Below are 17,150 nucleotides of genomic sequence, written 5' to 3'. Positions count from 1 at the left end.
ATATTCAATGTATTTTTATTTTTTTACCTACCAATACACGGAGTATACACAAATGAAGAACACCTGCTTGTTCCATGACATAGACTGACCAGGTGAATACAGGTGAAAGCTATGATCCCAGTGTAGATAGAAGACAATTGTGTATGTGTGCCATTCAGAGGGTGAATGGGCAAGACAAAAGATTTAAGTGCCTTTGAACGGGGTATGGTAGTAGGTGCCAGGCGCACTGGTTTGTGTCAAGAACTGCAACGCTGCTGGGTTTTTCACGCTCAACAGTTTAATGGGTGTATCAAGAATGGTCAAGAATGGTTCACCACCTCAAAGGACATCCAGCCAACTTGACACAATTGTGTACAGCATTGGAGTCAACATGGGCCAGCATCCCTGTGGAACGCTTTTGACACCTTGTAGTGTCCATGCCCCGACGAATTGAGGCTGTTCTGAGGGCAAAAGGGGAGGGGGGTGCAACTCAATATTAAGAAGGTGATCCAAATGTTTGTTATACTTAGTGTAGTCATTCACAAATCATGTTAAAAACTATTATTGCACACAGAGTGATTCCATGCAACTTATTATGTGACTTGTTAAGCACATTTTTACTCCTGAACCTATGTAGGCTTGCCATAACAAAGGTGTTGAATACTTATTGACTCAACACATTTCAGCTTTTCATTTTTAATTAATTTGTAAAAAAATTGAAAAACATAATTCCACTTTGACATTAGTGGGTATTGTGTGTTGGCCAGTGACAAATACATCTAATTTTAAATGCAGGGGTTAACACAACAAAATGTGGAAAAAGTCAAGGGGTGTGAATACTTTCTGAAGGCACTGTATATGCTTATGGGCTTGGATGTACACTGAAAAACCAACCATATAGCTTTTTTAATCTTTTCTTCTTTTCATCAATTTTTTTTTCTTTCATTCTCTATTTATTTTCTTTGTGTGTGTGTGTGTGTGTGTGTGTGTGTGTGTGTGTGTGTGTGTGTGTGTGTGTGTGTGTGTGTGTGTGTGTGAGGGGAGCGCAGGACAGGGGGAAATTGGTGTAATGAATTTAGGGCGCCCATGCTTGCTGAGGCGAGCCCCCCTTGGCTGCTCGTGGCCATTAATCTTCCGCACTCTGTCAGAGCAAAATGTGCCCGCAATAGGCAAAGGGTGAGCTCAAATTGACTACCAATTACGCGGCTGTGAATAAAGGATATGGAGAGTGTGGGGGCACAATATGGTTCAGCGGTAACATTTATTTTAACCCTGTGAGTGTGCAGAAGCATCAGGGCCTGGAGATGGAGAGAGTGTGGAGCTACTCATGGATGAAGGCTTCTTGGTGAGGCTAGGTCGTTTAGCTAATCCAGGGAGCAAGTGGACCGGTGGTGGTTCACGCCACCATGGGGTAAAATGGGCGGGGTGCAATGCCTTTTACAGCACTCGTCTTGATGTCTCTCTCTTGGGGGAAGCTTGAAGTGCTAAAAGCGCTTGAAGTGCTCACTATCATTGTATAATGTTTGTTTTGATGTGGTTTTACTATGGTGTGGCATACTCTGTCCTTCATTTGAAGCTATAGCAACACATTTTGAAATCATTGTGTAAATGATTTTTCTCTTTAAACATGTGTTCCAACGACAATATCAGGCACTAAAGAGAGAATATTCCAAATGTATCCTGCACTTGCCTTCATCATGAGAAGAACATTTAGGAATCAATGACAGCTAATACGCTTTGTGAAGCCAAGATGGTCATACTCCATGTAACTCTGTTGTTATCACGATTCTCACCTGATAATTTGTATTACTTGGATGTATGGTATTTATTTAATTTCAAAGTGAGAAAAACATGACAAGATTTCAAAATGTTCTTAATCATAGTCCATTCATGACTAATTTCTGCAATTGGAGACGTTTGCTCTTCTGAAACCACTCCCAGTTAATAAGTCCACTACACGAAGGGTGCACTCACTTGTGTTTCAAGAGCATGAACATAAGCACATGATAAGTCAGATGTTTTAATGAAGTTTGACTTTCAGGTGTTGAGACCTTAAATATGAGCCTCTCGTAAGTTATGCAGTGTTTATAATTCTTCTACAAAATTGCACAGCTAAAATAATACTCTCCAATGCTGTTTGTTGTTGGACTGTGTTCTCTCAGCATTTTGGGCATTTTTTCAACACTCAACTGGCTGGAATGAGACAGCAAGCGTGCAACACATTCTAAGTATGTGGAATGTAGCTCTTTTTTTTACTGTAGTAATAGTGTTGTATTTCTAAAAGTGTGAAGACATTTTGGCTGAATATGTGACATTTCTGGACGTTCAGATGAGAAGGCCACTGATGGGGCATTTAGTGTGGGATGCAGATTGACAGTCATGCTGACAGCGAAAGTGAGCGTGTGGCAGAGACACTGAGATGCTGGCCAACTTAGTCTCTCAGAGTGTGGAGAAATGCTCTCATAGAGTGTTATGAACCCATACACTGGAGGACAATAAAGACCTCAATCTGAATTTGTCCTCCATCAGACGCACCAGACCACTATCAGTTTGTTTACTGAGATGACACAGAGATTATAACGCAAGATGGGTAAAATAGGTTTTACATTCATGTCTCCTTTTAATAGGCAAATGCCACTACAGCCATGGATTTTGCCGATACATGGCTGGTGCTGTATCTCTCTCCCACCCTGCATCTCCTTCCTGTATCCCATCTAGACCCCTGTGTACACATTTCAAAATACATACTATAACATTTGTAGTGGTAGCCTGTTACATGGTGACCAAGTTGGCCATAGTTGTCTCTCTCTCCCTGTCAGGTGACAGATGGACGATGTTGTGTTGGGAGGATGAAAGAGGGGCATTATGGGACGTGGAAGATTAGTCAACCAATTGGTCAGGGTCACCCAGGGGTTATGGTCATCCATTACAGGTTTCCGTTTGAAATGGTGAAGAAGAGGGGAACTCAAAGGAACAAACAGTGGGAAGGTTGTCGACCGCTCACACATTCCTCCCCCTAAAAAACAACACACAGTGAGAGAAGCACGGAGGATGCTAGTATGGATTTTGTTCATCCTGTGCAACTTGTTTTAGCCTCTGTTTTCACATGAGGTTGTCCATTTCGCATGACTATATCAAATGTTCAATAGCAAAGGGCCCAGTCTCTGATGATCAGAGTGGATCATACCATGGAGAGTAAAGTATATCTTCATGTGGTAGACCAGTCATCATGACCATTGACCAAGACCACACTGCCATCTACTGAACCAGGAGATCTCTCACTATGGAGAGAGAATGCAGCCATCACAATGACACAATCCCACAGTGTGCTTTAGATTTAGGATGAGATTGTGTTAGTCGTTACAACCCTCTAGCAAGAAAGATATGACAAGACCACATACCAAAATACAAATCGATCCAAATATAAATCGATATATCTTCAAGGCCCTGACAATCCACTGAACAAACCTAACTGTGAATCAATCAAATGGCAATGTGAAGTTAAGTCAGCAAGCCTGCTGGCTTACGATCAACCAAGACAAGTAAAAAGGGGTGTGGCTGTTTGTAAACAGGGCCTGTTGCCTTCTCCCCTCAACATGGTCAGGGAAAAAGACAGTCCCAGAGCCGTGCCCTTTGGTGCACTCACGTCGACAGAGGGTACATCAATCTTTCCCTAATTCCTTAAAGTGTGAAAGGGCCCTTGTGGTGACAGCCAGAGGGGAAACTGGGCCAGAGGTACCTATTGTAGCCAGGGGAGGAAAGAAGGAGGCTAGGAGGAGAGGAGGGCCACAGACCCGTGGCCACACCACAATGGCCCAGTCCCGGCCCTGCTGGGGCCCTGACAGCCGACCAGATGGCGGCAGCATTTGCCCAACAAAGGCCATCTAATTAGGGGGACAATGGAGGCCCGGCGGGGAGGGGGCGGTGGTCTGCTGATAGCCGTGTGATGGAGAGATGGCGAGCGAACGACAGAGCCAGGCAGGCTGCCTGAGACCCCAAAGAGTCAATACACCTCCCTCCCCACATGTATACATCTCCTTCATGGCCCCACCCCTCCCCCTGGCAGTAATATAGGGGGCTATGACTTTATTACCCCTCATTAACACAAATTAGACCACTTGAGCCCCCTGAATGGAGATGACAAATTGAATTAAGCGTTTGGAAACAAGTCAATCCCCACCCCTGGCCAGCCTGAGACCATATTGCCTTAACATTCATGGGGGAAGCAATAAAAACCTCACTGCTGTCTGCTATTATTTGGGGCTTCTTTGAGAAGCTGTGAATGGTTAAATTCCTTTGGAACTGATCTGGATACTCGCTGAGTTATGCTTGGTGTGTTAAGTGAGGATTAATAGTGAGTGTAGCAGATGGTTTGGTCCTAAAATACTTTTGTGCTATTGTTGTGTTTTTGAGGGTTTGCTGAGGGTTTTCCTGTTTTTAGGGAAATATATCATATCCTGCAAAATATGTCACAAATTATAAATGAAATTATATCAACTGTAGACCTAGAAGAGGGGGTTCACAATACATCTAAAAACAAATATTTATCTTTAGTGGTATTACACAAAATAAATCAAATGTCTGTGACCACCAATAAAGATCAAATGGTTGAAATCTTGAATTTCACCAGACTATTTGGTGTACAAATGTTTGATTTCATTTTGTTTTTCTAAACCAATGCCTTTTTATGGAAAGGATATTTAACCAACCACTAATTGTAACGTAGTACAATAAGTCTGTAAACCTGTAAGCCTTCTAGCCACAGTAGTATCCATCCAAGCATGTAGCTCAGTTTGTTTCACATCTACTGTAATTGAGAGGTTGTTTATATAGCACTTTCTACGTCTGTATTGCTTAATAGTGCGTGGAGGAGATCTAGCTGAAATCCACTATCTATGTTTGCCTGGCTAGACTTACCAACGGATAATGTTATCATTGGCCATTGAGAGCCCTTGTCCTGCTGTGATTGCATAATCACAATTTTGTCCCCAAATAACAACATTACACCTAATTTGCAGGTGTAATGTAACTACTTATCATCCCCTTGAAAACTGCACACACATAGAATATTGGGTGATTGCGAAATTGTAATAGGTTGTTATAGGTCATAAATTAACATGAGCCAAGGGGTATGTGTAGCTAATGGGGCACACCTGTACTGTATTAGCCAGTTGATTGTACAGCTAGCTGCAGGCTTCTGGTTAGTGGTAACGAATAAACTATTCTCTTTCAGTGCAGCATTGACTTCACAGCCAGGTCATTGTGGAGGAGCACTATACAAGTGAAGTGTGCTGTGTTGTTTGCAGTGACTACTATTATATAATAGCGCCATCTAGTGTTTTAAAAGGTACTTACATCTGTGGGGGTCTTGTTAGGGGCCGCCTTGCATCACAAGTTTCTCATTCACACGCACGCACGCACGCAAACACGCACGCACGTACGCACACAAACCACCACACACACACACACACACACACACACACACACACACACACACACACACACACACACACACACACACACACACACACACACACACACAGATATAACAGCTTGAGTCTTTGTGAAGACATGTTCAATAGAATAGAGCAACAGATGGATCTACTATCATTGCTGCACCGTGGTCCCAAACAAGATCTATTCCACATAACCTAAACTATGCCACGTTTGTCTCACTCACTCATGTTAAGCAACAGCAATATACTAAGTGAGGAAACGTTTAAATAAAGCATATTGTTTACTTGTAAATGTAAAGTGTGCCCTTTCACTGGTAATGCAAACACCTTGAACAAGTTTTACAGTAAATACTAGCTATGTACTGTAGCTGATGTTTACCATATTATAATTACAAAGTATTAATCTTAAAGCCGCAATCTCTATGAGCTAAGTACAAATGTATCACCTTTCATACCCTAAAATGTAAGAATTCACTAACGAATTGTTAATATTTTATTTGTCATTTGAGTGAATTATAAACAAACAACATACCCGTGCACATCGACTCGGTTACTGGTACCCAGTGTATATAGCCAAGTTATCGTTACTCATTGTGTATTTATTCCTCGTGTTATTATTTCAATTTTTTTCTCTCTGCATTGTTGAGAATGGCCCTTAAGTATCATTTCACTGTTGTTTACGAAGCATGTGACCAATAAAAAATTATATTTGATCTATAGCTTCAAAATATGTCCGAAATTATCATGTCGAATTAATTGACGTCAACCCTGGCATTCATAGCTCCACCTATAAATGAGAGCAGCTACTGTTCCAAATGAAAGTCGGGGCTCCCATTGGGCTGAAACCCAGACTCCAGAGTGTAGCTTTATTATTCACTGTGATCCAAAAAGGCATTTTTCCAGGCTTGTATAAGACTGACACCTTGTGGAACTCAATTACACTACAGTAGGTCTACTCCTCTTTTTCTGTCATCTAATGTTGATGGTTATCAAGCAACACCAGGTGGTGCTAAAGTACTAGCAATTTTACTATACTGTCATACTCACTGAATCCCCCGAAACGCATGGCACACAACACGTATATTACAGCTGTTTACTGAAAGAAACCATAGCCTCTCTCTCTCTCTCTCTCTCTCTCTCTCTCTCTCTCTCTCTCTCTCTCTCTCTCTCTCTCTCTCTGTCTCTCTCTCTGTCTCTCTCTCTGTCTCTCTCTCTGTCTCTCTCTCTCGCTCTCTCTCTCTCTCTCTCTCTCAATTCAATTTCAATTTAAGGGCTTTATTGGCATGGGAAACGTATATTAACATTGCCAAAGCAAGTGAAGTAGATAGTAAACAAAACTGAAATAAACAATAAATATTAACAGTAAACATTACATTCAGAAGTTTCAAAAGAATAAAGACATTTCAAATGTCATATTGTGTACGTATATACAGTGTTGTAACAATGTGCAAATAGTTAAAGTACAAATGGGAAAATAAATATGGGTTGTATTTACAATGTTGTTTGTTCTTCACTGGTTGCCCTTTTCTTGTGGCAACAGGTCACAAATATTGCAGCTGTGATGGCACACTGTGGTTTTTCAAAATTTGGGAGTTTATCAAAATTTGGTTTGTTTTCAAATTCTTTGTGGATCGCTGTAATCTGAGGGAAATATGTGTCTCTAATATGGTCATACATTTGGCAGGAGGTTAGGAAGTGCAGCTCAGTTTCCACCTCATTTTGTGGGCAGTGTGCACATAGCCTGTCTTCTCTTGAGAGCCAGGTCTGCCTACAGTGGCCTTTCTCAATAGCAAGGCTATGCTCACTGAGTCTGTACATAGTCAAAGCTTTCCTTAGGTTTGGGTCAGTCACAGTGGTCAGGTATTCTGCCACTGTGTACTCTCTGTTTAGGGCCAAATAGCATTCTAGTTTGCTCAGTTTTTTTGTTTGTTCTTTCGAATGTGTCAAGTAATTATCTTTTTATTTTCTCACGATTTGGTTGGGTCTAATTGTGTTGTTGTTGTTGTTGTTGTTGTCCTGGGGCTGTGTGGGGTCTGTTTGTGTTTGTGAACAGAGCCCCAGGACCAGCTTACTTAGGGGACTCTTCTCCAAGTTCATCTCTCTGTAGGTGATGGTTTTGTTATGCAAGGTTTGGGAATCGCTTCCTTTAAAGTAGTTATAGAATTTAACGGCTCTTTTCTGGATTTTGATAATTAGTGGGTATTGGCCTAATTCTGCTCTGCATGCATTATTTGGTGTTTTACGTTGTACACTGAGGATGTTTTTGCAGAATTCTGCATGCAGAGTCTCAATTTGGTTTTTGTCCCATTTTGTGATTTCTTGGTTGGTGAGCGGACCCCAGACCTCACAACCATAAAGGGCAATGGGTTCTATAACTGATTCAAGTATTTTTAGCCAGATCCTAATTGGTATGTCACATTTTATGTTCCTTTTGATGGCATAGAAGGCCCTTCTTGCCTTGTCTCTCAGATCGTTCACAGCTTTGTGGAAGTTACCTCTCTCTCTCTCTCTCTCTCTCTCTCTCTCTCTCTCTCTCTCTCTCTCTCTCCTTCTCTCTCGCTCTCTCAATTCAATTTGAATTTGAATTTAAGGGCTTTATTGGCATGGGAAACGTATGTCTCTCTCTCTCTCGCTCTCGCTCTCTCTCTCGCTCTCTCTCTCTCTCTCTCTCTCGCTCTCTCTCTCTCTCTCTCTCTTGCTCTCTCTCTCTCGCTCTCTCTCGCTCTCTCTCTCTCTTTCAATTCAATTTCAATTTAAGGGCTTTATTGGCATGGGAAACGTATATTAACATTGCCAAAGCAAGTGATGTAGATAGTAAACAAAAGTGAAATAAACAATAAATATTAACAGTAAACATTACACTCAGAAGTTCTAAAAGAATAAAGACATTTCAAATGTCATATTATGTATATATATATATATACAGTGTTGTAACAACGTGCAAATAGTTAAAGTACAAATGGGAAAAAAATAAACATAAATATGGGTTGTATTTACAATGTTGTTTGTTCTTCACTAGTTGCCCTTTTCTTGTGGCAACAGGTCACAAGTCTTGCTGCTGTGATGGCACACTGTGGTTTTTCACCCAGTAGATAAGGGAGTTTATCAAAATTGGGTTTGTTTTCGAATTCTTTGTGGATCTCTGTAATCTGAGGGAAATATGTGTCTCTAATATAGTCATACATTTGGCAGGAGGTTAGGAAGTGCAGCTCAGTTTCCACCTCATTTTGTGGGCAGTGTGCACACAGCCTTTCTTCTCTTGAGAGCCAGGTCTGCCTACAGCGGCCTTTCTCAATAGCAAGGCTATGCTCACTGAGTCTGTACATAGTCAAAGCTTTCCTTAGGTTTGGGTCAGTCACAGTGGTCAGGTATTCTGCCACTGTGTACTCTCTGTTTAGAGCCAAATAGCCTTCTAGTTAGCTCTGGTTTTTTTTGTTAATTCTTTTCAACGTGTCAAGTAATTGTCTTTTTGTTTTCTCGTGATTTGGTTGGGTCTAATTGTGTTGTTGTTGTCCTGGGGCTCTGTGGGGTCTGTTTGTGTTTGTGAATAGAGCCCAGGACCAGCTTACTTAGGGGACTCTTCTCCAAATTAATCTCTTTGTAGGTGATGGCTTTGTTATGGCAGGTTTGGGAATCGCTTCCTTTTAAGTGGTTATAGAATTTAACGTCTCTTTTCTGGATTTTGATAATTAGTGGGTATCGGCCTAATTCTGCTCTGCATGCATTATTTGGTGTTTTTCGTTGTACACTGAGGATATTTTTGCAGAATTCTGCATGCAGAGTCTCAATTTGGTGTTTGTCCCATTTTGTGAATTCTTGGTTGGTGAGCGGACCCCAGACCTCACAACCATAAAGGGCAATGGGTTCTATAACTGATTCAAGTATTTTTAGCCAGATCCTAATTGGTATGTCAAATTTTATGTTCCTTTTGATGGCATAGAAGGCCCTTCTTGCCTTGTCTCTCAGATCGTTCACAGCTTTGTGAAAGGTACCTGTGGCGCTGATGTTTAGGCCGAGGCATGTATAGTTTTTTGTGTGCTCTAGGGCAACGGTGTCTAGATGGAATTTGTATTTGTGGTCCTAGCAACTGGACCTTTTTTGGAACACCATTATTTTTGTTTTACTGAGATTTACTGTCAGGGCCCAGGTCTGACAGAATCTGTACAGAAGATCTAGGTGCTGGTGTAGGCCCTCCTTGGTTGGTGACAAAAGCACCAGATCATCAGCAAACAGTAGACATTTGACTTCAGATTCTAGTAGGGTGAGGCCGGGTGCTGCAGACTGTTCTAGTGCCCTCGCCAATTCGTTGATATATATGTTGAAGAGGGTGGGCCTTAAACTGCATCCCTGTCTCACACCACGGCCCTGTGGAAAGAAATGTGTGTGTTTTTGCCAATTTTAACTGCACACTTGTTGTTTGTGTACATGGATTTTATAATGTTGTATGTTTTTCCCTCAACCCCACTTTCCATCAATTTGCATAGAAGACCCTCATGCCAAATTGAGTCAAAAGCATTTTTGAAATCAACAAAGCATGAGAAGACTTTGCCTTTGGTTTGGTTTGTTTGTTTGTCAATTAGGGTGTGCAGGGTGAATATGTGGTCTGTCGTACGGTAATTTGGTAAAAAGCCAATTTGTCATTTGCTCAGTACATTGTTTTCACTGAGAAAATGAACTAGTCTGCTGTTAATGTTAATGCAGAGGATTTTCCCAAGGTTGCTGTTGACGCATATCCCACGGTAGTTATTGGGGTCGAATTTGTCTCCACTTTTGTGGATTGGGGTGATCAGTCCTTGGTTCCAAATATTGGGGAAGATGCCAGAGCTAAGGATGATGTTAAAGAGCCAATTGGAATTTGTGGTCTGTATATTTTATCATTTCATTGAGGATACCATCAACACCACAGGCCTTTTTGGGTTGGAGGGCTTGTATTTTGTCCTGTAGTTCATTCAATGTAATTGGAGAATCCAGTGGGTTCTGGTAGTCTTTAATAGTTGATTCTAAGATTTGCATTTGATCATGTATATTTTTTTGCTGTTTGTTCTTTGTTATAGAGGGGCGGGGGTCTGAGGGGCGGGGGGAGGCATAGTCTTAAATCCCCAGACTTCCTGCCTAAATAATCCTTTGGCTTTTGACTGGGAAGTACACAGGGGTATCTCTCTCTCTCTCTCTCTCTCTCTCTCTCTCTCTCTCTCTCTCTCTCTCTCTATCTATCTCTCTCTCTCTCTCTCTTTCTCTTCTCTCTCTCTCTCTCTCTCTCTCAATTCAATTTCAATTTCAATTTCAATTCAATTTCAATTCAATTTAAGGGCTTTATTGGCATGGGAAACGTATGTTAACATTGCCAAAGCAAGTGAAGTAGATAGTAAACAAAAGTGAAATAAACAATCAATATTAACAGTAAACATTACACTCAGAAGTTCCAAAAGAATAAAGACATTTCAAATGTCATATTATGCATATATACAGTGTTGTAACAATGTGCAAATAGTTAAAGTATCTCTCTCTCTCTTTCAATCTGTGTGTGTGTGTTATGTGCTTGTATGTGTACTTAATCTATCAGCCTGTAGGGGGCACTGTTGAGACACATTTTAGCCTTGGCCATTCAGCCTCACATCTTATTGAAAACCCTCCCATGGACTGTACAGCCAGGCCTGCTATCCACCTGGAAGTAGTACAAAAGCACAGTTGTGCAGGAAGCTTCTGCAATTTCCTCCAGTTTGCGTCACAAACGCATTACTGTGCATCTCACCCAAACCACAACCTCATGGGAGCTCTATAAAGCTCTGGAATTTTCCCACTGCCAAAACACATACAGAGACTTTAATTAGGAACCTACCGAATGTATTTAAACTTTTATTGTATAAGGTTAGGCTTAGGATTTTGGGAGTAAAATAATATTTTGCAGCAACACCAACTGTATAATTGCACATATCACAACGCATACTTGACAACTGACATCAAAGGGCAATATGCCAGATCTTAAATCGATTTCAGTATAAATAGGTAACATATTATGAGTTGTTTTTCTTCCCCCACAGCTACAGGCTTATACTGATGACTCATTGTATCTAGGTATTGGTTTGGCACAATAAAAGCAACAAAACCTATAGAAAGCCAATGATGTAGTATACTGTGTCTTATGTGGTCCCTTCATGTGGTTAACAGATGCTTCCCTGCTTGGCTATACTAGCGCCCATAGGAATCTCCCATAGGAATACACATCATGACAGTACCACTTCCATTGTAGCATAAATCATGTATTTTCTGTTACTGTACTTTCACGGGTCCAATCTCAATCTGTAACCCTGAAGAAGGCACAGTGATGCCGAAACGTTGGTGTTTTACCCAATAGATGACTGGGGGTTTATCTATATGGAGTGTGCGACTCTCTTTATTTCATTTTATAGCTTACAGTTTATTCACCGTTAGTCAGCACCTCCACACAAAATCATTTTCTCTGGGTGTGCTCCAGCTCCAGCTTTTTATTATACCCCAATCTCAATCTGTAACAGAGACTACCCCCCAGCTATCCACTCCTCTGCATAATTGAATGAGAAAGAAAATAAGAATTTAGCACCAAAGTATTGGCTATTACAGTAAGAAAGCAACAACCTCAGGCCAATTGTAATGAATTGTGCTATTCTGGTTGATTGCAATTCTGTCTTTCTGCAATGAGTTAGTGTATGCACTGAATTCATCTTCAAAGAGGACTACTCTGTAACATGGGCCAAAGTATATAAGCGACCTTGCGTTCTACAGCCTGCCAAGTGTGTTCATTCTATTGGCACAGGAATAGTGTGCTTGCCCTGCAAGTGCACTGTGTCAAATTGCTGTTGTGCACCTCCCCAAATTAGGAAAATTGGTATGAGAAAGAGGGATGTCGCTACAGGTCTGCCATTTGAGGCACACCCAGGTATGAAGGGTGAATGAAGGGGTTTGAAAATCGAAGCATGGGTGTGCTTTGTAAATTGCATTCAGTACATAACATTATATAGGAAAGAGCACTATAGTGACAGTAATCCAACAAATATGGGTTTGATAATAGACATTAACAAACTCAGCAAACGTCAATCTTAACATATGACCATTTGAATGTCGAATAAAAGTCCTTCATTAATGAATGATGTCTAATATGAACATGCTATTATCAATAAGTGTGACGCCTTGCCCTGTAAGCAATTATCTGTCTTCAATATTTTTTATAATGTCGAAAATGACATAGGGGCCTATGAGGGCCCATGGGTCCACTTAACTGTGTGTCCTGTTAGTCTATCCCAACAGCAACAGCTGAGTCGATACGCGCCAGCACTCTGTAATAGACATAGTGATCCATGTTTATTCAGCATTGTATAATAGAGGTCAGGGCTACAAAAGTAGTGTCTAGAGAGTTGCAGGTTCCTTTTCCAGGTGGAAGCATCTGGTATAGAGCTCACCAGCTAGTTACTGTATGGCCCCTACTGACTGGGACCACGCCCATAAAGTAGACCTATGGTAGATTGTAGATATTACTTAGAGGACCCATGTTATGTGCTAAGTGATACTGGTGAGGTTATTTTAACTTGATGGCATTAGGTCTACCTCCTATTGCCACAGCCTGTTTTGTTGTGCATGATTCTCTATTCCTACTTCTATTATGGTAATAAGAAGCATTATTTGTTTACAGTTTGAAGTCATTACATAACACATAAAGCCATAATCCATAGAATTCCTCCTCATACTATGTACAAAGACTATTAACGGCATAGTATAGGCTTACAGTATGCTATTGACAGGCAGCCATTTCCCATCATTAAATAATGTAAGATATGCATCTCATAAATGGTGGAACTAACTAGATTACTCAAATCCTGTTTGCAGCACAGCTAATGGGGTGGGGCGGCAGGGGAATAGGGCCTGTTATGGTGGCCATGTTTGTCTGAAATGATACCCGCCAGGCTTTTCCCCACCACGGTACTCCAAGAGATAAATCCCTGTTGCACTTAGTATTCATCCATTTTTAATGCAGGGCCCCAGCTGGAGAAAGAGAGAGAGGAAGAGAGGAGAGGAGAGGGCTGAGAGGTGTGGATGGCTGTGCTCAAGGCCTCAAAACAGTCCCCAAGAGCCTACTGTAATGTCTGCCTTCTGAATTCCCCTTTTCTCAGAAGGGGTCCAGAAGTTATGGGCTGCTGGCTGCTGCCATTCCAGAAATAGGAGGCGGAGAGGCTAGGAGAGGGGGCAGTTATTCAATAGACTTCAGTGCAAACATGATCCGTGTTGAATGGGGAGGCACACAGGCTTGGACATTCCAGAGTGGGCAGCCTTCATAAACAACGGGCAAGTGCTCGGAACAACCGTTGGGCTTTGTTCGTCCAACTAAGATTGGCTCTCAAGCAGAGAGACTTTGACTTCTAGAGCGGAGGAAGACAGCTCCCCCCATCTGTTGAAGTATGGTCTTTAAAGTTATGTGGGCTGAGCCAATGACAGATAGGGCCAAGAATGATATGTGCAATCTTTAATGGTATTTTCTAGCCTACATTGAAGATCTAACAATAGCAATGGCATACTGTTTATGTAAACTGGTGAATGAGGTATGTGTCTATCAAGTTGATCAATAAAATCAAGGCATGAGCTAAAAAAATTGATGAGATGTTTATTTCTCTGATTAATTCATATCATTTTATTCTGATCAGGCATCATACAGGGAAATTGTGGTAAAATACAAATAACAAAGTTCAACAGTGTTTATTTTTCTAATTTCTTTTAATCAAAAACCTCTATTAAAAGTGGCAAATTGTCAATGGTTTTCAATAGATTCCATTCTCTTGCACACACCCTCAAGAATGTAACATTGAACAACTACATTTAAAAAGTACGGATATCACTATGCACAGACCATCACCTTTTTTGGTGAAGAATGCTTAGAGCTTATTGGAAATTAACTTTTGTCATGTCTGAATGCAGGAACAAAAATACAATTATGTTATACAAAGATCAAAAATACTATTAAAAACCCTTATTATAAATGGCAGCACTATACTAATAAACTGCTGTTGACATTTTACATGTAAGTACAAAATCTTGTTGAGGTAGAACCCTCTGAAGTCACTTGAAATGTTAAAATACTGAATAAACGTCACTCAACTTTATATACAATACTCTCTTCCTCACTTCACTTCATTAAAATTGTATAATCCTTTGGTAAACATAACTGTCAGAAATGTGCAGTCCTGCAAGTGACAACTTTCCATCGTACATTCACAATAGTTTTGCATCTTTTTGGATTCATTCAGGGAAATAATGCAAAAAGGCGCTAATACATTGGTTTTTAGAAAAGCTTGTTTAATAACATTCATTTGCGCTATCCAACTATTTTCTCTAAGTGAAATGTCGTCCTGACTCCACTATTACAGCGCACTCATTGAATCCCCAGTGCAGTCCTCTGTTGATGACTTTTTGGGGTAGACAAAAAAAAAACATGTCATTGTTGATAAAAGAAAGACTGCATGAAAGAGATACCTACAAGCAATTAAATCCAGTGTGTTACCCTCTCTTGGTAATGTAAACATCAAGGGTATCTCTTATTTGGGTAATTATTATTCATAAGCCTGGGTGATGAAACCAAATGGTGTGCTACATGAGAGATGAAAGTAATTTGGCTTGGCTACTATTGATTATGAAGTTACACAGAAAACAACAGGCCATAACAGAGACTTCATTGTCTTGTTGTTTTCATGCTACAGATATTAAAACAGAGCAAGTTTGAAACTGTGTTGTGGAGTAGCAGACAGAGGAATGGGCCTCAAAGTGCCATACCTTGTTTTACAGACATCTTGAATTGAAATTGCTTTCATTCATGAACATTCTTAGCTTGTTTAATGGCATACACAACTTTGGTTTTCAAAGACAAAAGAAATAGCTAGTAGGCTAAGCTTACAGTAAAACGTACTGGCAACATGACAATCACACCATCACGCCCTGCTAAATCCATGTTCCCCACAAAACACTCCGCATTTATTCACACATTGTGATTATGAATATAGGTAAATTTAAATGAACACTCAAATAGCTACACACTATAAGAAAATAAATTCAATGTATAACGAATAAAATAATCTATGTGAATAAAGCAACTATAAAAATATAAGAGATTTTGGAAAAAGAATAAGATCGGTATATTTTTTGTTTACGAAATCATGTAGCCTTAGCAGTTAGGACTGGGATATGCTATAGCCGCAATCGAAACAGTCATCTGAAAATTGTTCAGTGCAATTCAATTTAGTTTCTTTATTCGTGTAAAAATCTATCCCTAGAATATTTTCATTCGTTTACCACCCACTGCCCTCCCTCCCTTTAATGGTCGCTGGGCTGGTTGATCTTTGGAGAGTGGACAGTACTTAATTGTGTGCGCATTATCACCATTGGCGCTGCAAAGAGGGCATGTGTAAGCCCGAAGAATGGGGCACACCACCCTCCCGTCCGGTGTCTTCAGAACGTGGGAGCCATACACCTCCTCCGGTGCACCATTATTCCTGCAGAATACACAGATTTTGGGCTCCTGTTTATTCCTGGACGTTGGCTTGCGCATCTTCCTCTCCACTCCGAACAGATCAAATCCTGCGAAGCTTCCCCCGAAGCCCAAGTCCCGGTCTTGTAGTGGGACACCACCAATTTGGTTTTGGAATGGGCTCAGAATTGAAAAGCGCTCCTTCAAATCCAGGATGGAGGTAGGCAGGGGGCTCACAGATGGACAACAGCAGTCCAGGTGACCACCTTCCCCACTGCCGGAGATTACGCACGCACATGCTGGGGAGTCATCCAAACCCAGAGTTGCTTTCAGGGACTCGGTGATGGAGTTTGGGCTTTCGGGCATCATGTGCTTGTTATTCTTCGTGACCAACGTCGACAGACCCAGATAGTCGTTCCAAAAATTAAAGGTATAGTCATATGGGTTGCGCGCACTCAAATAGTTATGATTGAGAAAATCCATGATAGCTTCTCGTTTCTATGCACAAGCACCAATGTAATCCTCCAAGTTTACTGCCAGAGTTCGTTTCCAGGGTGGTTGGTGAACTGTGGACTTCTCCAATGTTCTTGTGTTAAGCGCTAGTACAACAGGCTTGCTGTTTATAAGGAGTCAAGGAAAGCTGAAAGGAGGGCGGGGCTCTCTTCTCAAACCAAGTTTATGATCAGGTTGAAGCGCAGTCTTTCTCTTCAAGGGTAGGTTTGGAAAGCGCGAAACAAATCCAATATGGTCCGGATAGGCAGAGGCTGGTTGGAAAACACCCTCATATGATAATCACATAGCATAGACTACACAAAAATATGCTATTGATTTCATTGTTTTTTAAATGGTTGCATTACGCACCAGTCATCTCTGTTCAGAGCAGTGAACCCCAATACACCCGTAGCTTTACAGTAGGGCAGGATTTAGCTACGCAGTCAAGGCATCGTTCTCTGTCCCGGGCAGCACAGTATTAATAGCCTACACTGGGGATAGGGAGTTCATTGTGGTTGCGATGTCAAAGCCTACTCAAGTAGCTTGCATACACATGTTTGTGCGCATTTCTGGTGCACACCTGAACCCTTTCAAGACCATGCATGCATAAAAGCCCTTTGTTCCTAGAGCACCCTCTCTACCACAGTGATACAACATTTCCCACCTGACTCTTGTCATATCGCTGAGTATTTCACATAGGCGATGAGCTGGATACTATGATAACAACAGCAATGCCA

The 17,150-nt window shown here is 41.1% G+C and overlaps 1 protein-coding gene across 1 annotated transcript; it reads right to left on the bottom strand.

Moving 5' to 3' along the window:
- Positions 1-14,047: 14,047 nt before the first annotated feature.
- Positions 14,048-16,571, bottom strand: LOC121534282 (nanos homolog 1-like). The gene has a single exon (XM_041840908.2). It carries the CDS (start codon positions 16,402-16,404, stop codon positions 15,724-15,726), a length of 681 nt encoding a protein of 226 aa, XP_041696842.1. The 5' UTR covers positions 16,405-16,571; the 3' UTR covers positions 14,048-15,723.
- Between the last annotated feature and the right edge of the window lie 579 nt (positions 16,572-17,150).

The sequence above is a fragment of the Coregonus clupeaformis genome, chromosome 2, assembly GCF_020615455.1.
Source record: "Coregonus clupeaformis isolate EN_2021a chromosome 2, ASM2061545v1, whole genome shotgun sequence".
Classification (NCBI taxonomy): domain Eukaryota; kingdom Metazoa; phylum Chordata; class Actinopteri; order Salmoniformes; family Salmonidae; genus Coregonus; species Coregonus clupeaformis.
Note: the sequence above shows the minus strand (reverse complement) of the source record. Positions and strands in the feature narration are given on the sequence as shown.